Raw genomic sequence first — 23,209 nt, forward strand, 5'->3', positions numbered from 1 at the left:
TCGTCAAAACGTATCACAACACCGAATTCAGCAGAGGTCTTTGCTTGGAGCCAACTTAATTTTCTTCCTTTCCCTTGTTAAGGAAAATACCAGTGAACCAAAACAGCCGTAGATACAAATGCTTGGGATTTGAGAGAAGCGCGATTTAATCATACAGAATACCAGTAACATAAAATCGCAGAGTGCATGTTGTGCATCAAGATTTCAGATCTCAACATCAAATTTAAGCCAGAAAAATTGGATTCAGTTTAAGCCAAAAAAGTGTAAATGGAACACCTACTACCAAGTAGTACCAACACAGACTGACGGACACGAAATTCACTACCTGCCTACTCATTCTTCAGCTCAGCAAGAAAACTGGAACAATATCCCTTGACATCAGCAGGTTCGGAGTCCCCTGCTACATACCTGAGAAGAGGTTTGACTGCAGCCAAGTCATCTCTGTTCCTTCTGAATGTCATGCAGTTGCAATTACTCTCTAAGCTCTGAATTCTTTGATATGAAAACTTGCATATTTTGGTCATATGATTTTAGCAAGCAACAGACCTGATACTGCACAAAAGGACAAGCAAGTAATGTCATCATAACTGATACAACTCAAATTCCACGAAACAGAACCACTGTTTTACATCCTGAATTTTTACATGCCTACACAATTTACAGATGAAGCAAAATCAGATCTAGAGAGACAAGTTCTTCTTGGCATCAACAGGCAGACGGCTAAGCATGAACGGGACTGGATTAGTAATATCAAGCACTCACGCATGATGGCTCAATGATGCTGAACTGCAACCATCACAGGGAATCTAATATGACGGAGAATACAGTAACATGGTTGAAAATGGGCACTTGACGGGCATCATCAGACTAAGCAAGATGTGCATTTGATCGACCCGTCTTGTAGTCATCACAAGCCATCTCATAATTCTGCTTGAGCTCCTCGTAATGCTTCAGTGAAGCCTCTGAGAACTTTGTCAGGCGATCCAGAACCGTAGTCAGCTTTGACTGCAACCCTTACACTCATTTCATGGCAAAAAATGCCAAGCAACACTAGTAGTACAAAGGAAGCAGACTTAGCAGCCATGTGACAATATTTCTGAGTAGAGTGGAACATAGGGAAGATATCCACTGTTATTACCCGGCCCAAGATTTTCAATAACACACGATTGTTTATGACCCATGTCATATGACATCAGTGTATCTCCGCCAGCAATATAGTAAATCAAATTGCACTCTGAATGAACTGCGACCACGTGGTAGTACCAAGCCTTGTCGAAGTCGGTTTTGCACTTGCAGTTTATCTTCTCAGACAGCTGTTCGGTAGTCAGCTTATGCTTCAATGTCCATTCATCCTTGGAATAATCCTCAAGAACCCATATTGACAGGTTCCAAGGGACAGTGTCATATGCACTGAGGTAGCACAATTTCCCTTGGGATTGACCGATGAAACAAGACACCAAAGCAAACATATCTTCCACATTTTCTAGTTCCGGTCTCGGGGCGCCAATGCTCTGCCATATCTCCCCTTCCACATCTACTGATAATATCGCAATCCCCTCTTCAACTAAATGCAGCATGCCATTGAAAAAGGTCCTTGTGCGATCATATACGGTGGTTTCAGGGTCCCATTCACTTTCCATGAAATTCCATAATCCGGTTTCCGAAGAGTAGATCTCCACCCCTTCCACAAATCCACAATCACCCATCACAAACTCAAAGACATGGAAGTGCGAGGAGACGGCAGGATCAAACCCCAAATGGGTGAAGAACTGCCACTCGGGGTTGTAGCCGGAATCTGGGAAGGCAACCCATTCCTCGGTGGAGGGATTGCACACGAGGTAGCAGAATTCGTCCGAGCTCATGAAGCAGCGGAAGAGGAGGAGGCCGCCGCAGCAGTCCACCATCCTCATGCCCTCCAAGTCGAAGCGAGGCAGGAAGGAGATGGTTGGGCAGATGAGAGGCCGGCCTCTGCCGGTGACATTGACGAAATGGCGCGCTAGCTTGGGGGCAGCGTGATTCGTTCTCGCTGCGGTAGAAGAAGCCGGCGAGGGTTTGGGGGAGCTTCTTGCGGTGGTCGGGGTCGGAGATGAGGCCGCGCCACCGCCTGGATACGCACTTGCATCGGCAGACCGACTTGCGGGGAGGCGGGAGAGGATGTCGACGATGAGGTCGTCGGTGAGCTCGGCCGCCGGATTCCTCGTCGTACTGGATCCCTCCTTCTTCAGCTTGGATTTCTTCGCCATGTCGACAGGAAGCGCGAGCTGCAAACAAAGCGGCGGTCAGAAAATTGGGGAAACTGTTCAAGAAGGCGTGGCAGACGGAGGGAGGGCCGGTGACGGCCGAGTTAAAAAATTTGCATTTATGCACTTAAGACCCTTGCCGCCCACTGGTAGGGCTGCAAGGGGCCTACCTGTAAAAAAGCCAGCCTGGGCCTGCCATTTTGCAGGCGGCCCCTTGCCGCCCTCTGCCAGGGCGGCACTCCCTCCTCATTTCTCCTCATCTCGACTCTGATTAAAAAAACAGACAGAGGGGGAGGAGAAGAGAAGAAGAGGCGAAGCCCTGCCGATTTGAGATCCGATTTCAGGTAATATTTATAGATCCTATATGTGACTATTTAGTTAACTAGTGTGTATTTTTTAAAACTTTGTTTGAATAAATGCATTATACTCCCTCCATTCCAAATTGATCTACATATAATTTTTTTGAGATTATTCCTAAATGATCTACAATTGTGTTCATTTATTAAGTCTATTCGTTATTTGTGCATTGGAGTAAATGGACATTGATGCATGCATCCATGCACACAAACATTTATAATCCACATGCAATATATTGATTTGCTATTGGCTAGGAAATAGTGGGGATGGTGCATGCATTGAGTTTGTTGCTAGAGTAAATATAGTATGAGAGAGTTATTAGCTTTTCTTGGTCTTGGTGTCCTATAAAATATGTAGATCAATTCGGAATGGAGGGAGTATTATCTAGGATTTTAGTTAGACTACTGTAGAACTGCTATTGTCAAATATAGGTAACTACGTAGATTTATAGTTTTAAATGTTGTTTAGTAGCATTACGTTAGCATACATAACAAGATATTAGATATAGGTAAATACGTAGATCTGTAGTCTTCGTAGTTTTAAATGTTGTTGAGTACCATTACATTAGCATACATAACAAGATATTACGTTGTAGGCGTTTATTACATGAAAGAATGATCTAGTTATTTCGTTGACAGATATGTCCAACAAACATATATTTCAAGTTTACCATGGCCCAGGAAACATTCGTTACGGGCCGACAGGGGTAGATCTGTCAGAATTTATTGTAACACCAAGGGGAATTGAAAGACCGACTGAGAGGAGTGTACCTTCTATAAAAGGATGGTTGATGAAGGGCTTGAGAGTTGATCCACAGACAAGTGACATAACAATCAATGTTATAGTAAGTCGGGCAACTGAGGGTTTTTATTGGGAACTAATGCCAGTTCAAAACTCTCGAATGTGGAGATGGTATGTGGAGAATGCATTGCAACACGGGTGGCCTCTATCTATAGTTCCGTTTGTTCACCCGAAGGATCCAAGTGTGCAGATGAACATGGATGATGGCGATGGACCAAGTGCTGAGGTGAATGAGACTTCCGTGGAAGAGGACTGGTTGCTCGTGACCGAGGAAGTCGTGGACCACGCGCGAGAGCCACACACCGAGGAGGCGTACCAAGCCTACCTACGCTGGTACCAGCCACGCACCCGTACTAGGGTCACCTTCGCTCCCGTGGAGCAACAGGCCCAAGCTGCGAGCACTAGAGACCTCTACACTAGGCACCGCGACCAGGACTTCGCTCGTGCTGTGAGTACTCTGCATCGCACCATTCCTTTCTCTTCTATTCCTTTCTCTTGGTCAAATGTTACGAATATTTACGTACAAATTAACCGTGCAGGTCGTAGACTGCAACAGGGTCATCGTTGACGCTTCAACGACGATCCAACGTTTAGACGCGGGGATTGAGGTACCCGTAGACGAGCACCTGACGACGTACACGCGGATACTGGACTCAGCGTGGTCAATTCTCCGAGTGCTCACCTGTCGTGCTGTCGACGTTGCTCAGGCAGACGCAGCACCACAGCGGCCACCCCGACCGATTGGTCCTCGTCCAGCTGCGCACGTTCATAGGCCGACTCCCCCTCCCCACAGAGGTAAGTATATTTAAGGTTTTTTTTTACATGCCTCGCACATATATGTGAACCGATTGATCCAATTGCTTCAGGGTTTCGTGCACCGTTCACCACCCCACCTTCCACGAGTACGCCTCCTGTTGTGCCCCCCACAGGTACTTAAAAAAAACAACACTATATCGACAATCAATTTACATGCAATTTATGTCCTAGATTACAAGGGTCTCGTTATCGATGTGTAGGTTTCGCCCAGTTCGGTACGACACAAGCCGCCCACTTCTCCCAGGCTGCAGGGTCAGCATCTCAGGCAGCTGCGTCGGCCTCGCACTCTGCGTAGTTCTGGCGGGACGCCGGGACTTCGTCACAGGCAGCCGGCACGTCGAGTCGGGGTCCACCACTGGACCATGCCAAGACCTCGTTGGAGTACGGGGTGGCTTCCGCCTTGCTCTTTGGCATCGGTGACTTCGACTTCCAGGTCTCGACAAAGGACGTCATCGGCCCCTCACAGCTGGGAGGCGCACTGCCGTTGCAGACGCAAGACCAGTCGCCCTCCACTCCATTTTAAAAAAATAGCTAATACTTAATTAATCATGTGTTGATGGATCGTTCTGTTTTTCGTACGTGAGAGATGTTTAGAACATAATTAATGCAAATTAAGAAAAATAAATAAACCGAAATTGCTGGACTTTAATGTAGGTTTGGACTATCACAAATGTTCATGTGGTGTATATAAAATTCTGAGTTCCATGGGTGATAGATCCAGAATGGTGAGTTCAGCAGGGATAAGCTTCATCAACGTTTAATTCAGGTGTACATGCATTTACCTCACCTGAACAAAATTATGTTAAAGGTGGCTGGAGTCAAGTTGTATCATTCAGATCTCCAGTGTCCGAAACCTGTGTCACAAATCAGCGAGCAGCGGCAGCAATTCTGAATTTGATGCTATATATCAAACCTCTGGTTCGAAATTTACTAGCTGAATTCTGATCAGGAGACGCCGTTCTGCATTTGAAATTACTGAATCTGCTTCTGCTGGAAAGACAATTTCCTTTCGCTTCAGACTTATATATGGATACTGACCAAATACAATATCAGAATTTCTCAACCGGTGATCGGACTTTGCTGAACAACATTTCATTTATTCACCAGCTCGTCGAAACGTATCACAACACCGAATTCAGCAGAGGTCTTTGCTTGGAGCCAACTTAATTTTCTTCCTTTTCACTTGTTAAGGAACATGCCGGTGAACCAAAAAAAATGATTGGAATTTGGGAGAAACACGATTTAATCATACAGAATACCAGTAACATAAAATCCCCAAGTGCATGTTGTGCATCAACATTTCAGATCTCAACATCAAATTTACGCCAGAAAATTTGGGTTCAATTTAAGCCAAAAAAGTGTAAATGGAACACCTAATACCAAGTAGTACCAACACAGACTGACGGACACGAAATTCACTACCTGCCTACTCATTCTTCAGCTCAGCAAGAAAACTGGAACAATATCACTTGGCTTCAGCCATATAATTCAGAGTCCCTGCTACATACCTGAGAAGAGGCTCGACTGCAGCCAAGTCATCTTCAGTTCCTTCTGAATGTCATGCAGTTGAAATTGCTCTCTAAGCTCTGAATTCTTTTATATGAAAACATGCATATTTTGGTCATATGATTTTAGCAAGCAGCAGACCTGATACTGCACAAAAGCACAAGCAAGTAATGCTATCATAACTGATACAACTCAAATTCCACGAAACAGAACCACTGTTTTACATCCTAAATTTTTACGTGCCTACACAATTTACAGATGAAGCCAAATCAGATCTAGAGAGACAAGTTCATGGCATCAACAGGCAGACGGCTAAGCATGGACGGGAGTGGATGAGTAATATCAAGCACTCAAGCATGATGGCTCAATGATGCTGAACTGCAACCATCACAGGGACTCTAATATGATGGAGAATACAGTAACAGGGTTGAAAATGGGCATTTGATGGGCATCATCAGACTAAACAAGATGTGCATTTGATCGACCCATCTTGTAGTCATCACGAGCCATCTCATAATTCTGCTTGAGCTCCTCGTAATGCTTCAGTGAAGCCTCTGAGAACTTTGTCAGGCGATCCAGAACCGTAGTCAGCTTTGACTGCAACCCTTCCACTGCTTCTACGCTTCCACTCACCTCCTGCTCGTTATTCTCCAGCATCCCACATTCCTGCGACTCGTTTCTCAAGTGCGATTCAGTCGTCATTTTGTTCTGATGATCAGCCTGGTGGTCGAACGAACCGCGCAGGAGCTGCACCACCTCTTTGATAGACTTGCAGAGCTCATCTGTGGGGAGTGACTGTGACTCCATCATGGTGAGCCAGTCTCTGCAGAGAACGAAGATCGGAGGGGAGAGCGCGTGGCGGGGAGGGAAAGAGACCTTGCGCTTGCGCCTCCATCGGTCCTGGGCTGGCTGCAGGACACACTTCTGGAGCCAAGCGTTGAGGGACTCGACGTAGGACTTGTGAGCAGTGACCCAGATCTTGAAGCTGGACGAAAAGCAGTCCAACTCGTTCCAGAGATGCGTTGCGGCCCTGTGGTGGTGCTCACCTTGCTGCACCGTGGTCGCACTCTTGACATGGTATGCCAGTGATATTGTGATGAATTGTTTGTGGTGGCATTCCAACATTGTTTTCCACATTCTTATTAACCTGCATGAGTTATGTGCGGTCAGTTCAAGGTTTAACATGCAAGAAATGCATTGAACTTTAAAGTCAATATAATCCAAGTTGATTTTTCACTACAGATTAAGTTAGAAATGTGAGACTTCAAATTGTCCAACAAAACATGGTTCTTGAAAGATAGTGAATCATTATATTCTTATTTTCAGTGTTCTAGCACCAAACTTAAATTATGAGTAATGTTGACAGTTCAAATGTTCCCATCAAACGCACTAAAAAGGAAATATCGAACTTCAACAAATGCACTGTATAACAATTCTGATAAAATATGCAAGACCAAGTTATTGTATAGCTAAAAGATGGCCACTAGGTGATGTTTAAGTTTATACCCTTGAATCAGCTCGACAAGTTGTGGCTGCAGTTCTTCATCCCTTATCTTCTCTATTCTTTTTGATATTGCATCGACAGCCTGGATCGCAACAGACACCCTGGAATGAAGATCCTTCACAATAGCTCTGGTCTTATCAATCAGTTGAGCATTTAGACCTCGTGCAAATTGGTGCCGGAGAAGGTTACATTTCTCATCATAAGTCTTTCTAACATGTTCACTAGCCTACAGAAACAAAATAGTGTAGTATCAGTGATCCATTATACCAATAACAGTCCTAAAGAGAGGGCAAAATTTCATATTGATAACTTTCCACCTGCATACTGTTTTTGCTAGTTATTGTACAAGACTTTAATTCTGCTGGCAAATTAGAAATCAAATTGTATTATCAATACAAATAACTGTACAAAATATGCTTTTGTATTGTCAAGTCTACTGGCAAGAGATATCTTTTATACAAAATGTTGAGAACTGCAAGAATAAAATAGACCAAATTTCACTTGAGGACTTAGGTATACAATAAAGCAAAAATCTTATGTAGACAAGTGACACTAATGATGAATTCCCAATCAACAGCCAGGAGTAGAGACTTGCACGCAATAGTAAGAAGTTTCACTGCACAAGTGCACATGTACTGAAAATGTACCTTGATTTCATCATGTAGTTTTCTCTCCCATGCATGTAGCCTATCCAAGGTAGACGAGTGGCTTCCAGATACCATGGCAAATTGCTCAACAAAATCACTGTTACTATCACCCACATCATCGGTAATCATTGCTGCTGTAAGTGGACTCTTAGATGATGAGGACAAAGATGATACAGAACGCTTCCAAGTGACAACTTTTGAAACATGCTGTGCAGTTTCTACAGAAAACCTCAAAATTAGTACTTCAAACAAATGTTATGGTAAAAATATGAGAAGAGATCAGTAAAGCATCCTACTTACCCTGGTTGAGAATATTCTCACGATTGAAGCAGACTCGAAGTGCTGACACAAATCGGGCAGTAGGTGGCTTGCCTGGAGAACCTGGAATTTGAGGAATAAAACAAAGAAATGAAGTTCCATCAAACAATGCCAACACGGTGCAGGGGGGGGGGGAAGACAAGATAATGATTCCCCCACATGATTTTCACCTGGAATCTTAGCACATATATCAAGTCTGATCTTCTTTGTCTCAAGCATTCTGGAAACCTCATTCCCAGCTTCTGCAGCACGCATAAACCGGATTTCAATGTCTTTCATGCTTGACACAAAATCTTTTGCTCTATGAGTGATGAACTCTGAAGGGTCTTCTGCTTCTGTGCACAATTCTTTCTCCATGTCATCTTCCTCAACCTTTTCTCCAACTTGCCCAGAAGTAGCAGCTTCAGTTGTAACCTCAACCGATCCACTTGGCTTACTCATCCCACTTTTCTTTGCTTGGGCTTCCTGCTTAGGTGCTGCATTATCACCAGGAAGCTCTGGGTGCATTCCATCAGACCTGTTTGTTGCTTCTTCTCTCAGCGAGACTGCTTCAGATTCCCTTGAATCTCTCAGACCCTTCAATCTACTAAAATTTAATGTCACTCCATTCTCATTATTTGAGGTGGCACTACCAGAAGCATAATTGGAATCGAAGAAATCCCATGAGGTACATAATTCAGGGGGCAATGGTGGTGGTGGCGGCACAAAGGTAGAGACTGGGGATTCTTGCCCCACAAAGTCAGCAGCAGATGGATCAATAGTGATTGTTAAAGGTTTTGTTCCTGCTGCTTTCATGTAATGGATCTTTGTTGAGGGAGGAGTCAGCTGACTACCTCGATGTACTGGGGAACCAGTGCTCTCTAATGCTTGAGAAGGCGATGGAGAAGCCATAGAGGAATGTGATGGTGACTTATCTGCTTCTGAAATGGACAGTGATGATTCTGTTGAGATCTCAGACTCCGCATAACGCCGCAATGCAGTACCCACACTACGGAGGGACTGAGTATATGATAGGTGGGATGCCGACAGTGCATCTCTTGAATCAATAGCTCGCTTGATATGGCGCATTCGCTCCTTGCATAGAACTAGGGCATCCTCACCAGTGGCTTTGGACGGCAAAGAACCCATTGAGTTCAACGAACCAACAAATACTATTCTACAATGTATTTGAGACCAATAGATTCATCAAAAGACCAGCTACAACACAAGCTTCCACTGAGTAGAAATCCTCCCTGAAACTGGCAGTAGTCTTCAGTCCTCAGATCTAATCAAAACAACAAACAAGAAAGGTCAGGTTTCCAGATAATTTTCAAAAGTAGAAATAACTCACAGTAGAAAGAACATTAAGTAAAGCACAATCTTCAAAATAAACTAGTGAAATCCAAATTATACCAATAACACAATTTTGAACAGAGGCACTAAATTTGTCACATAGCCTTCTAACTTGAGCTATAGATTCATGTTTCCTCTGTCCCCCACCACCAGTACCCAAAAGATGCAAAGCGGGAAAAAGGAAACGAATCATAATATCATAATATTGTCATCATCTTCTTCCCGCTTCTTGATTCGAGTATCCCTTTTCCCTTGAACATGTGCTTTACACTACAGAATATTATTGCATTGATTGATCAACCAAACTAAAAAAAAAAAAAAAAACTAGGTAGTGCATAACAGGGATCATTCAGATAGAAGGCAACATCAATATATAATGGGAAAAGAGTAATCTAAACAGGGAATCTGTTTCACAGAGTAAATGCCTCCAAACATTAAAAACCAGATTGTACATGAAGAGTTATATTGATATTTATGAAAGGCAACATGATTAATGGAATGATAACATCAATATATAGTGAGGAAAAGAGTGATCCTTGCAAAGATGCCGAAAAAAGGTAAAACTTAAAATATCAGGAGATAAGTGCACCAATCAGTACATCAAAAAATTTGTTTTATTGGCAACTAAACCTAAAACTGGTAGACTGCTAGTCTGCGTGCATAACTGCTACATATATGACTTTACATCTACAGATTCAGATATTTCACTCTTCAGAATTCAGAGGATGTTTTTTGGGGGATATTTTAGGATTCAGAGCTTTAACTCGTTAGATTTTCTGCAAAACTATGTGCAAATTTCGAGGAATTTTTGGACAGCTAATATACCTACTAGTACAAAATGTTTCATTCTACATCTGCAGCCATAGCCTGAAACATGGTCTGAGCAGAGTGATGTGGACATTGAGTAAAAGAACAGTCTCTTGCAAAGTACGATAATTCCGAACAAACTGGAGCAAAGCTTTGGAAGGAGAGAACTATTCTACGATCCAAACAGCAACACTGGGGACGAAATTTCACCTTCTGAATTACATGCACTGCTTGCCATCAGGAAGCCATATTCAAAAGATATGAATAATTTTACATGAACAATGACATTCTCATTGAAAGTGAAACAACGAACTAACAACTTGGAGTTCTATGATATCTACCATTTTCTGAGCTTTTTCCTTTGACCAGACTTGAAAGGTCTTAACTTAGCAACAGATGAACTAAAAAACGCTACGCTCTGAAAAACGAAAGAATCAAGAAAATCAAAATGCAGCAAACTTAACCACACAAGTAAGTTGTAACAGCAGGAGGTGAAAAGATATATCCATGTACATCCATGAAACTAGACAAGAAATCTCAGTCGAAAAGTATATGTACCTGGATCCGGAAGACACGAGGTGGCCGGACGGAGAAGGAAGTGGCGGCGGATCTTGCAGGGAGAGAAGGCAGAGAACCGTAAATGTTCTCCGCCGCATGCACTTCTTCCTCCACACTAGCGGCGGCGGCGGCGAGAGGAGTGAATGGGGTGTACCTGCTGCCGCGGATCTAGGGCTTGGAGGAAGGGAGGCGGCGCCGGCGACGGGGGAAGAGGCGGCGGCGTTCGCATCGCGGCGAGCGTGGGGGATTCGTTCTTCCACGAGGTAGTAGGGTTTAGAGATTTCTTTTTTCTTTTCTTTTTTTTTTTGGAAGAGGGTTTAGAGGATTGGGAGAAGATTGATACGGAATCGACTGAACAATGCTATGCTATTGCTATATCCTTAAAAAAAAGTTCATTATTCAATATTTTCTAATTTATATATATCTATAAAGTCCATTTCTACTAAGATCATCTTCAGGAAATATGCTACCGATACTCCATCCGGAATTTAACAGCACAAAAACCCACCTTCAACGGATGCCCCATCCGGTCATCCTAAAGTAGCGGATGTGCCACACACGGAGAGAGGAAAGACAAATATAGTATGTCTCTCTCCTTAAGCCATGTCACAAGGATCATGTGGATCGAGCTCCCACCTCCATCTGAAGTTCCACGACCTCCCCTCCATCGTCGTCGTCGTCGGCTGGCGAAGGAGAGTACGCCATGCCCTTTTTTATTTTTTATTTTTTTGAAACGGAGGGTGGAGAGAGAGAGGGTGTAGCTGTGGAGTGAGCCTGGAGGGGGAGAGGCATACCAGATATAGAAGGAGAGCGCCGGCAGCGATAGCCATGCGACCTCCGCACGTCTGCGCCCACCACCGTCGCCCTGCGCTTGCCCGCCGTATGGCAACTCCGCCTATCCACGCCCCTTGCCCGCCCATCGCCGCCCCTCATCCGCCCGCCCGCCGCTGCTCCTCGCCCACCGGCCGTCGCCGAGCCTCCGCACCCGCTGGCTGCCTAGGCAGATCCGTGCGCTGCCTGCCACCCCAGCCCCTATAGCAAAAGAGTGGAGAAAAGTAGAGAAGAGCAGAGAAAAGAATGTAGAAAATGAGGAGTAGAGTAGAAACTTAGTAGATTTATGTTGCTATATTTTTGCTGTAGAAAATGAGGAATGGAGTAGAAATGAGCTTTTATGTCCATTTTATTTATGTTGATGTGATTTTTCTTGCTAGGTAAATCCATGCACAGCTATGTTAGTTGGAAGATATTAGTAAAATATGGGAGGGTGGGATATGGATGATCTATTATAGTGAGGAGGGATATGAATGATGAATCGTTTTTGGATGGCCATTCATATGGGTATATGGAGGATTAAATATGGATGAGCTCCTGGGGATGCTCTAAGGCTGCATTAGATCTCCTCTTTGGAAGAGGGATTTTTAGTGAATGCAAAACGAGAAAACTCATTAGCACATGATTAATTTAGTATTAATAATTATAAAACTTAAAAATAGATTTATTTTAATTCTTTAAATAACTTCTATATAGAAAATTTTGTAAATGAGAAAGTTGAAGTTTGTTGTACTCAGGGACGGGTATATGTAATGAAAACTAGTAATAACGTATTTGGTGAAAACAGGGTTTAGCATCAAACTACTCTGTTCGGTTATTCATTAGACAACCTAACCACAAATTTAAGCCAAGAAATAGATTCAATTTTTAGACAAATGTCAGTTGACCACCTACTATCAACGAGATGCAATCCTTGCCATCGCATTCTTCAGCTCAACAAGAAGACAGGAGAGACATTGGCATTTCTCAAAGTACAGCTGCTGATGCGATATACTTACTCTGGCCTCACAAGATGATAGAGCTACCAGCCCACCACGTTTATGCTTCCTGGACAACCAGGAGATAACCTAAAGGTATTCACATGGAATTTTCTTAAACTTCTTCAATATAAGAACTCAAGCATTTTCATCAGATGATCACCTAAGCATACTGCCACTTACTGAATTCTTTGATATGAGAACTCACCTATTTTTCTCCGATATTGACCTGATTTTGGCAAGCATCAGACCTGATTAGGGATGGCAATCGGGCGCGACGGGCACGGGTAGTGCCTACCAATACCCATGCCCATGAGATTATTTGTGCCCGTGGGTATACCCATTACTACATGACGGGTAAGGATGGTTGCCCATGCCCATTGCCCGCAGGCGCCTTATGCCCGCGGGCGTGCTCGTTTACCCGCCACAACAAAAGCAGTGGAACAAAAAGTCTACAAGCTACTAAGTTCGAATCGAACTTAAAACATCAAATATTCTCCGCCTCGGTGTCGTGTCTCTCCTCTGGCGGCGATAGAGTAAGAGGAGAGAAATAATAAGGGAAATAAAAGGGAAACCGTAGAAAACAAAGAACGTGGCTTATGTATTCTAGTGGATTTTGCTCCTAGTCTACATGTAAGTTAGATTTCGCGGGTAAACGGGCAAAGCGGGCATGGGTAGTGATTACCTATACCCATGCCCATTTACCCATCGGGCATAGCTTTTGACTCAATAAGATACCCATGGGTATAAAATAGAGAACAAACCCAACCCTAATAGGGTTTTTACCCGCGGGTAAACGGGCACAATTGCCATCCCTAGACCTGATATTGTACAACAGCACAAGCGAACTAATTCTTTTCCAGAACTGACACAACTCAAACACTAAGAAAGAATAACAATGTTTTTACATCCTGAATTGTTACATTCCTACAGTCATAAGCTAATAAACATAAACATTAATCATTCGATATAATAAGTGGCAGACCAACATGTTACAAATGACAACTAGAAAAGCACTCATGCTGATCCTCACAAAAGGCCTAGATACTTAGAAGGTCTAACTATCATTTCATGGGATCAAATGCCAAGCAACATGACAAAGAAATAGACCTAGCGGCCGCTAGACAATGTTTTTGCGTAGAGTGGAACATAGGGAAGATACTCCATCATACAATCTGACCCAAGATCTTGAATAACACGTGGTTCCTTACGATCCATGTCATACGACATCAGTATGTAATCAGCAATGTAGTAAACTAAGTTGCAGTCTAGATGAACTGCAACCCCACGGTAGAACATGGTTTGGTACTTGCAACTTATCTTCCCAGACAGCAGTTCAATAGTCACCTTATGCTTCAGTGTCCATTCATCCTTAGAATAGTCCTCAAGAACCTATATTGACAAGTTTAAAACGACATTGTTATTGTGTTTACTGAGGTGGTACAATTTCCCTTTGGATTGACCGATAGAACTGATTACAACACAACCATATGTTTCTTCCGCATAGTCCATCTCCGGCACAGGCAAGATCCTCCATATCTCCCCCTTCACATCCACTGCCACTACCACAACTCCACAAGAGGCTGACGAATGACTAAATGCAGCAATGCCATTGAGAAAGACACTTTGATTATCATATACTATATTACTGTGGGGCCATTCGCTTTCCCTGTAATTTCAGGATTGGGATCCTCTGAGGTGAAGTCAGAGGGACGTGACGACTGATATGTGGGCCCCACCGCTCTCAGGCCACCTGTTAGTGACCATGTCAGGGAGCAGTTCACGTCAGAGGATCTGGTTCCGTAATTCCACTCACTGTAATTCCATTCTCCGACTTCCGAAGAGTAGACCTTAACACCAACCACAGCCTCGCATCCGTCACAAACTGAAAGACATGGAATTGGGAGGAGACATCAGGGTCAAATCCCAAACGGGCGCACATCTCCTCCTCGCCGCCGCCCTCGGCGTCATAGCTGGACTCCGGCAAGGCGACCAATTCCTCCGTGGCGGGATTGCAGACGACGTAGCGGGACGCATCGGAGCTCTCGAAGCAGCGGCAGAGGAGGAGGCCGCCGCAGCTGTCCACCATCCTGATGCTCTCAAAGCGAGGCAGGAAGGAGAAGGACGGGTAGACGAGAGGCCGGCCTCTCCCGGAGACATTGACGAAATGACGAGCTTCCATGGGGAAGCGTGATTCGTTCTCACTGTGGTAGAAGAAGCCGGCGAGGGTTTGGGGGAGCTTCTTGCGGTGGTCGGGGTCGGAGATGAGGCCGCGCCACCGCCTGGATACACAGCTGCATCGGCGGACCGACTTGGCCGGGACCCGGGAGGCGGGAGAGGATCTCCACGATGAGGTCGTCGGTGAGCTCGGCCGCCGGATCCCTTCTCCTTCTTGGATTTCTTAGCCATGTCGCCAAGAAAAGAAGAGATAAATTTGCAACAGAAGCAGAGAGGTCAGTCAATGGGGGGTGGGGGCGAGGAAGCAGATGAAGAAGAAGCAGAGGAAAATGCTAGCCGTCGCGTACCGGAGACCGGCGGAGCAGAGCGCGGCGGAGTTTGGGCGGCGCGGCTGCGAGGGTTTGGACTGGGAGAGAGAGTCTTGGTCTCTTGGGCCTTTCGGCCCAAGTGTAGCCCAAGCGGAAGCCTTTTTTTTTAGAAAAAAAAATCATCGAGATTCTTTATCAGTCGTCAAGCACCAAAAAAAGAAAAAAAAAGAGAGAGAGTATGCGTAAACATTACATATCTGAGATTTCAGCAGAGATATGATATGCTTTGGGGCTGCATCTGCATGGAGGTCAACCAAATATTATTTTTTATATTTTGTTATATGTAAAAAATAATAATATGTTATATTTATAGCATAATATTTTTAGATAATTATAGTATGATTACATTGTAACTTGTATAGTACTTCCTCCATTTCAGGTTATAAGATGTTTTGACTTTGGTTAAAGTCAAACTGCTTCAAGTTTGATTAAATTTATAGACAAATATAGTAATATTTACATTACCAAGTTAGTTTTATTAATTTAATAATTAAATATATTTTTATAATAAATTTATCTTGGATAAAAAATATTACTAATTTTTATATGAACTTGGTCAAACTTGAAACAGTTTGACTTTGACCAAAGCCAAAGCATCATATTACCTGAAACAGAGGGAGTAGTATATTTATGTGTAACTCTATGTAATTTTATACCGTTAGATTTGCTCCGAAATTTTGTGCAAGCGAGGAAGAAAAAAAACACAATGTGAGCATAGGTGGGGGGATTCAATCCCATAACCTCCGCTCCACGAAAGCAGGGCGCTACCACAGGGTTTTTCGAAGTTACGTGCAATTTATAATGTAATTACATGCAAAAATTATAATAGAGTTACATGCGACTTTTAATATAATTATACTACAATTATAATGTATTTCTATAGAAAAAATATAATGTATTTACGTTTGGCAAATATTAGGAAAAAAATCTATTGACAGGGATGTATAACATAGTCCTAATATTTTTATATATTCTTTAGAACTACTTGTTAAGTACCCCTCCGTCCCACAAAAAGTCAATTCCTAGCATCCCAAAGTAGAATTAAGGGGTGTTTAGATATAGGGAGTAAAGTTTTAGCATCCCAAAGTAGAATTAAGGGGTGTTTAGATATAGGGAGTAAAGTTTTGGCGTGTCACATCGGATATTATATAGGGTGTTGCATGGGGTATTCGGACACTAATAAAAAAACTAATTACATAATCTGTCAGTAAACCGCGAGACGAATTTATTAAGCCTAATTAATCCGTCATTAGCAAATGTCAGTAAACCGCGAGACGAATTTATTAAGCCTAATTAATCCGTCATTAGCAAATGTTTATTGTAGCACCACATTGTCAAATCATGGAGCAATTAGGTTTGAAAGATTCGTCTCGCAAATTAGTCGCAATCTGTGCAATTAGTTATTTTTTTAGCCTATATTTAATACTTTATGCAGGTGTTCAAACGTTCGATGTGACAGGGTGTAAAATTTTGGAGTGGATCCAAACATGCCCTTAGTGGAGAGTAAGAATTACTATAATGCCCTTAATCATTGAAAAAAGTAGTAAGAGTAATAGGTAGGTAAAGGGTATTAAAGGAATAAAACTTATCGTTTTACGTGCTGGGGGTAAATAGAATGATAAAAGTTGGTTTTTTGTGGGACAAACTTTAAACTCTAAAAGTTGAGTTTTTTTGGGTCAGAGGGAGTACACTTCGAAGATAGGAGTGAATAAAAATCTCTAGTAGAGAAACTGTTTGGGATAAGCAACATTTAACCATGTAGGCTACCAGTAAAATTGAGATCCCCCACAGCATATGTTGTGCATCAAAATTTCAGATCTGAACATCAATTTTATGCTCAAAAAAATGGATTCAATTTGGGTCAAAATGTCTGTTGAGCATATCCTTGGCAAAGCTGCCGTTGTTGTAGCGATATATTCTGCCTCACAAGGTGATTAAAGGGCACCATTTTCTGCTTCTTGGACAACCAGCAGAAAGGGCCTGATACAGAAGAGGAACAAAATACCCAGGTGCTCTTCCAATCATCAACATCGCCAGCCATGTCCCTATCGCTGTAGACGAACAAGCTGAGGATCTCCATGCTCCTTGTAGCGTTACCCATAGTTAAGAGTCCCTGCTACATACCTGAGAAGATCCATGACTGACTGAAGCTAAGGTGCTCTTCTGTTCCTTATGAATGCACGCAGTTGCCATTCCTCAGCTTGAGGCTCAAAGTGCAGCCTGATGGTACAAACAAAAAAGTAACACATTAGATATGCATAACAATTTCTAAGGTATTCAGATGAAATTTTCTCAAATTTCTTGCGTCTCACTAATAGCACGCTGCCACCTGCTCTGAATTGTTTGATATGAGAACTCACGTATTTTCCTCCGATACTGACCCACCTGATTTTGGCAAGCATCAAACCTGATACTGTACAACAGCACAAGCGAACTAATTTTGTCAGAACAGGTACAACTCAAACTCTAACAAGGAGAAACGCCGCTTTAACATACTGAATTTTTACATTCTAACAAACATCATAGCTAACAAACATCAGCATTAATCATACGATACAATAAGTTGCAGACCAACATTTCACAAATGACAATTGGAAATGTGTTCATGCTGATCCTCACAAAAGGCCCAAATACATAGATTTTGAAAAAGGTCTAAATATCATTTCATGGGAACAAATGCCAAGCAACACTGGTGTACTACAAAGAAACTGACTTAGCTCCTATTGGACAGTGTTTCTGCATAGAGTGGAACATAGGGAAGACACTCCAGTATACAATCTGACCCAAGAGCTTGAATAACACGTGACTCCTTATGATCCATGTCATATGCCATCAGCGTGTAGTCTCTAGTAATATAGTAAATCAAATTGCAATCCAGGTGAACTATGACCACATAGCAGAACTCGCTAGATTTGTACTTGGAGTTTATCTTCTCATACAGCAGTTCGTTAGTCACACTATGCTTCAATGTCCACTCATCCTTCGAGTAGTCCTCAAGAAGCCATATTGACAGGCTTATGGGGACAGTGTTGTATTGACTGAGGTAGTACAATTTCCCTTCGGATTGACAGATGGAACCTGGCAACCAATCACGCACTTCTTCCACCCCTTCCATTTTCGGCACTTTCGTTGTACGCCATGTCCTCCCTTCCACATCTACCGACACTATTGAACGCTGATAGGAAACCAAATGCAGCATGCCATTGCAAAAGGCACTTCTACAAATATCAGATATGCCGGTATCAGTGCACCATTCACTTTCCCTGTAATTCCATTCTCTGGTTTCAGAAGAGTAGATCTTCACCCCAGTCACATCATCACATGGCACAAACTCAAAGACATGGAATTGCGAGGAGACATCAGGGTCAAATCCCAAGCGGGCGCAGAACCCCCGGTCCTTGGGGTGGAAGCCGGACTCCGGCAAGACGATCCATTCCTCAGTACAAGGATTGAACACGACGTAGCGGAATGCATCTGAGCTCTCGAAGCATTGGCAGAGGAGGAGGCCGCCGCAGCTGTCCACCATACTGATGCGCTCAAAGCGAGGCAGGAAGGAGAAGGATGGGCAGACGTGAGGCAGGCGTCCCCCTATCCCGGAGACATTGACGAAATGGCGTGCTTCCACGGGAAAGCGTGATTCGTTCACGCTGAGGTGGAAGAAGCCGGCGAGGGTTTGGGGGAGCTTCTTGCGGTGATGGGGATCGGAGATGAGGCGGCGCCACCGCCTGCATACGCGCCTGCATCGGCGGACCGACTTGGCGGGGAGGCGGGAGAGGATCTCCACGATGAGGTCGTCGGTGAGCTCGGCCGCCGGATTCCTCGTCGCACTGGATCCCTTCTTCTTCTTGGATCCCTTCGCCATGTCGCCAAGAAGCGCAACCTGCAAATGGGGAGCAAGAGCTCATCGGACGATAGGGAAACAGATGAAGAAGGGAGCAGGAGAAGGCTCGCCGGCGCGTACCGGAGATCCGCGAGACGTCGCCGGAGATCCCCTTTCCGAGTCGCCGTCGCCGCCGCCGCCGGCGGCTCTGGGTGCTGGGGTTTTAGAGGGGGAGGGCAAACATGCAGCGAACACCCTGTGTTTCGTGGAAATAACAAGATGTTTCTACATTCTTTTTTTTTATAAAATTAGTTTTTCTTTCGTTTCAAAATATCAAGATAAAGTTTTATTTTCCAGTCGACCTAAGCTACTCCCTCCTGTGATCTTGTCAAAGGATTCTATGATATTTCTACATTTCTTGTAGAATACCCCTTCGTATTTGATTTTTTTCAACTCATTGTTTTTAAGTTCGATCAAATTTATAGAAAAACATAACTACATTTTCAACACAAAGAAAAATATATAAAATTTGGTGTTGTAGATGTTGGTAATTTTTTTAATAAATCTGATCAAACTTAAAAAGAATTTGATCAGAAAAAAAAGTCAAAATAATTTATATAGAAAATGAATGGAGTATCATGTAGAGGAATATGCTGTGTTCAGCAAAACAGTTTGGGAACTAATCCTTGCGCATGCAGAGTGACTCATTAGCACATGGTTATAACTACTAGCTTAATAAACTTAAAAAATAGATTAATATATTTTTTCAAGCAACCTTTCTGCGTATATATATATTTTTTAAAAAAAACACACGTTTAATAGTTTAGGAAACGTGTGCGCAGAAAATGAGACGTGGAAGTTGGGAAATGGGATAAAAGGACTCGCCTCAAGTGAATACAGTTTTTTTTTTTTGAAAGGAAAGGTGGATACAGTTTAGCCGTGTATTTTTTCAAACTAAGTCGTTAGTAGCATACTCTTTGTTGTTTGTTAATTCTATAGCTTACAAACAAAGTTAGGTGTTATATTGTGATTAATGTGACAGTTTGTTAATATTCACAGTTTGTTAATATTGCCTCTCTTAACGTGCATAAGCGAATTCATTTTTGAGAATTTTGAAATTTTTAGCTTGGTTTTCCGCCACATATTCTTAGAAAAAATGTTCTTGATACATAAATGGATCCATTGTTTGAGGGTTTGAGGCTGGTTGGGACGTACTCTGATTTGTAGATTGTACCAATTTGTTCACACGTTTTTGTTGATGTGTTAAGAGCAGGTACAATAGCAGACTCAGGCTATTAGTCAGCTATAAATATATTTTAATGAGATAAACGATGAGAGAGAAGAACATCGGGCTACAGATCTATAGTTAGCTGCAGCACAGACTACAAAACACAATGTGTGTATGACAGGTGAGACCATATATTAATAGTATAGTAAGCAGCCATTGTATGAATTGGCTATTAGATTGGCTATAGATGAATTGGAGCTAGTAGTAGGCTATACTATTAAACTTGCTCTAATACCTGCAAATTAAAATGGAGAAAGCAATATTTGAGTTTCAAAAAAAATGAATTGATATTTTTTGTTGATGTTTTTTTACTAGCACCGGCAATTGACCAAGGTTCCTACAAATTTTCATGCAATGTATGTTTCCTTTTAGCCTACAACTTGCATGCAGACTGTAATTGCTCAAATGACGGCCTGGTGTATAATGTCTGAAGTTTCCATCAGTGATTGATCCAGAATATCATTTCAGCAGATGAAAGCTTAACTAGATTTTCTCCTATTGAGTCGTCTCCCTCAACCACATAACGGTTATGTGGTTGAGGGAGACGACTCAATAGGAGAAGAGATGAGGGAAGCAAAATAGACTTACTCAATGTGCATATCCGTACAGCTTATTAACAACTACTCTCTCCGCCCTAAAATATACGAACTTACGATCGGATGGGGCTATAAATCAGGGGACTATTGTCACGTCCTGATAAATTCATCCCGAAATAAAAATCATTTTCCAAAAGGAATAATAGAATTAATTAAAATTCGAAAAGAAATTGGCAAACACTAAAATACGTACAAGAAAAATTCAAATGTGGCCCGGAGAATTTTTGTTAAATTCTCCTTGGTCTAAAAGGAGCCCTCAAATTTTAGTGGAATTTTCAGAGCACAAATAATAATTATTAAGAAATAAACAAAGTTAAAAAGGATTTATAAAAAGAAAAACCCTAAAAGAAGTCCTTTTCCCCCCTTCCCTTCTTGGGCCGGCTCGGCCCAATTCCCTCCCTCTCTCTCCTCTCCCCGCGGCCCATCGGCCTCCTCCCCGCGCGCGCGCCGCTGACAGGCGGGCCCGCCCGCCACCCTCGCTGACGGGTGGGGCCCACCTGTCATCCCCCACCTCGCGCCGCGCCCGCCGCCCGCCCGTGCCCTAGCGCCGCCGCCGCCGCCGAATCCGCCGCATCCCGCCGTCCCCGCGCGCATTAAAGTGGGGGGAATTATTCCCCGCGATTCCCTCTCCCGTTTCCCCCGCTTTCCCCTCTCTCTCTCCCTCGGATTCGTCCGATTTTATTCCCGCAATCCTCGCCGGCGTCATTGATGGAGCCGAGATCTCCGCGGCCGATTCCTCCCCCTCCGGCCGCTTTCTCCCCCTCCCGGTGCTATATAATTGTTCCCCGTGCCTCTCTCCTCCGTTTCCGCCGCTCGCCGCTCGCTCTCCCCGTCGGATTCGTGCTCGCGCCGTCGTCCTCTCTCTCCACCGTCGCCGCCGAGCTTCGGTTCGCCGTCGTCGTCGCCTCGGACTTCCTCCCGTCTCGGCGTCACCTCCTTCGGCTTCGCCGCGTCGTCGTCGACCTCGTCCGCTCCTCCGTTTCGCCCGCCGACCGCCGGAGCACCGTCGTCCTCGCCGTCCCGAGCCGCGCCGCCGTCTTCCTCCGCTCCGGTCGTCGTTTCCGCCGTCCTCGTCGACCCGGGGTGAGCCGAGGACCGCTCCTTTCGCTTCCCCCTTCCCTCCTCTCTCTCGGGCGCCGCTCCGCCGCGCCGTTGGTCGCCGGCGGCGACCATCGGGGCGTGGGTGCGCCGCCTTCCGTCGGCCGTGCCGGCGAGGCCGCCTTCGGGCGCGCCCCGCGGCTGCCAGGTGGGCCCGGCCGTCAGCCGCCCGCGCCCGCGGGTGCGGTTGACGCGTGGGACCCACGGCGCCGGCCGGCGTCAGCCGCGTGCACCTGGTCCACCGTGGACCGAGGGGCTGACGCGTGGGCCCCACTCCCGTGGACCCGGTCCGCGCGCCCTCTCTCCCGGCTGACGCAATAATTCGTTTTTAAATTAAAATTTAAATGAAGAAATTCGCAAATATCTATTTAAAGAGCATATAAACTTCAAATGGCCATATCTTGGCCATTTGAACTCGGAATTGGACCGTTCAAGTCTCTAATTTTTCCTTAAGAAGTCAAGAACCCATTTTTGTGCTTTATTTCTGCTGTTTTATGGAGTTTAGTAGAGTAAAAGCCTTTTCTTTTCCGTTGGTCGTGTAGACGCTGCAGCTTCGGAAGATTCGCTCTTCGTGGAAGTAGAAGCCGACGTTTGGGAAAGCGAGCAAGGCAAGTCACATCATCCTTGAACATATTGAATCCCAGTTTATCAAATTATTTTGATTTAAATTACTGCATTATTGCTTTATTTAAATTCCCGCGTTATCACTGTTTTATTTAGCCATGCCTATTTACCTTTGTTATGACCTTATTATTATTGTTATTGTTATTATTACCTTGTTCACCCTAGAATAAACAAAACTCCAACTAGTGGGTACTCTATTCGTGGTTCCACTAGTATAAATTTAGGTAGATGCTTCGCTGATTAATTAGGCAACATTAGGTGATTTTATAACTTTAGACTTTGGGAATTCTCATATCATTTGGACACTATGGAATTGTTGGATTATGGTGGAATTGGACATACACCTCTCTTCCTCTTTCAAAACCCCTAAAACCTGTTTTCGGTGGGGTTTGGGTGCATGCCAGTTGTGGGAAGTAGCACCCCGGCCACTATAAGGATTAAGCTCGGGCCTCTGTTGCAAAGCACTACCGTACTAACCACATGTCTAATGGGTAAGGCTTAACTCGGTGCTCAGGCTAGTCCTGAACAAAAGGACACGGATAG

At 43.9% G+C, this 23,209-nt stretch overlaps 3 protein-coding genes and 2 pseudogenes across 3 annotated transcripts; all 5 read right to left on the reverse strand.

Annotated features, from left to right (window-relative positions):
- Positions 1-922: 922 nt before the first annotated feature.
- Positions 923-2,319, reverse strand: LOC4337948 (F-box protein At5g07610). The gene is given in 3 exon segments (XM_026025730.2): positions 923-1,997; positions 1,999-2,138; positions 2,141-2,319. Coding segments are annotated over 3 exon segments (1,167 nt in total). The 5' UTR covers positions 2,244-2,319; the 3' UTR covers positions 923-1,073.
- Positions 2,320-5,868: 3,549 nt separating this feature from the next.
- On the reverse strand, positions 5,869-11,127 carry LOC4337949 (protein ALTERED PHOSPHATE STARVATION RESPONSE 1). Its single transcript, XM_015783829.3, has 6 exons — positions 10,887-11,127; positions 8,360-9,453; positions 8,172-8,252; positions 7,872-8,089; positions 7,227-7,450; positions 5,869-6,867 (listed from the first exon to the last, which is right to left on the reverse strand). Exons 2-6 carry the CDS (start codon positions 9,315-9,317, stop codon positions 6,180-6,182), a joined length of 2,169 nt encoding a protein of 722 aa, XP_015639315.1. The 5' UTR covers positions 9,318-9,453; positions 10,887-11,127; the 3' UTR covers positions 5,869-6,179.
- A 2,598-nt stretch (positions 11,128-13,725) lies between these two features.
- On the reverse strand, positions 13,726-14,461 carry LOC136356532 (uncharacterized; annotated as a pseudogene).
- On the reverse strand, positions 14,346-17,320 carry LOC107280907 (F-box protein At5g07610-like; annotated as a pseudogene).
- A 387-nt stretch (positions 17,321-17,707) lies between these two features.
- Positions 17,708-19,306, reverse strand: LOC4337950 (F-box protein At5g07610). Its single transcript, XM_015782644.3, has 2 exons — positions 19,202-19,306; positions 17,708-19,120 (listed from the first exon to the last, which is right to left on the reverse strand). Exon 2 carries the CDS (start codon positions 19,100-19,102, stop codon positions 17,954-17,956), a length of 1,149 nt encoding a protein of 382 aa, XP_015638130.1. The 5' UTR covers positions 19,103-19,120; positions 19,202-19,306; the 3' UTR covers positions 17,708-17,953.
- Between the last annotated feature and the right edge of the window lie 3,903 nt (positions 19,307-23,209).

Source organism: Oryza sativa, chromosome 5, assembly GCF_034140825.1.
Source record: "Oryza sativa Japonica Group chromosome 5, ASM3414082v1".
NCBI lineage: Eukaryota > Viridiplantae > Streptophyta > Magnoliopsida > Poales > Poaceae > Oryza > Oryza sativa.

Bases quoted from the DNA above. Each gene is read 5' to 3' on its own strand.
- LOC4337949 (XM_015783829.3), bottom strand. From the start codon at position 9,317: ATGGGTTCTTTGCCGTCCAAAGCCACTGGTGAGGATGCCCTAGTTCTA. The intron at 8,253-8,359 runs GTGAAAATCATG...CTCAAATTCCAG, and splicing joins TATATGTGCTAAGATTCCAG to GTTCTCCAGGCAAGCCACCT. The intron at 8,090-8,171 runs GTAAGTAGGATG...GGTTTTCTGTAG, and splicing joins TGAGAATATTCTCAACCAGG to AAACTGCACAGCATGTTTCA.
- LOC4337950 (XM_015782644.3), bottom strand. From the start codon at position 19,102: ATGGCGAAGGGATCCAAGAAGAAGAAGGGATCCAGTGCGACGAGGAAT.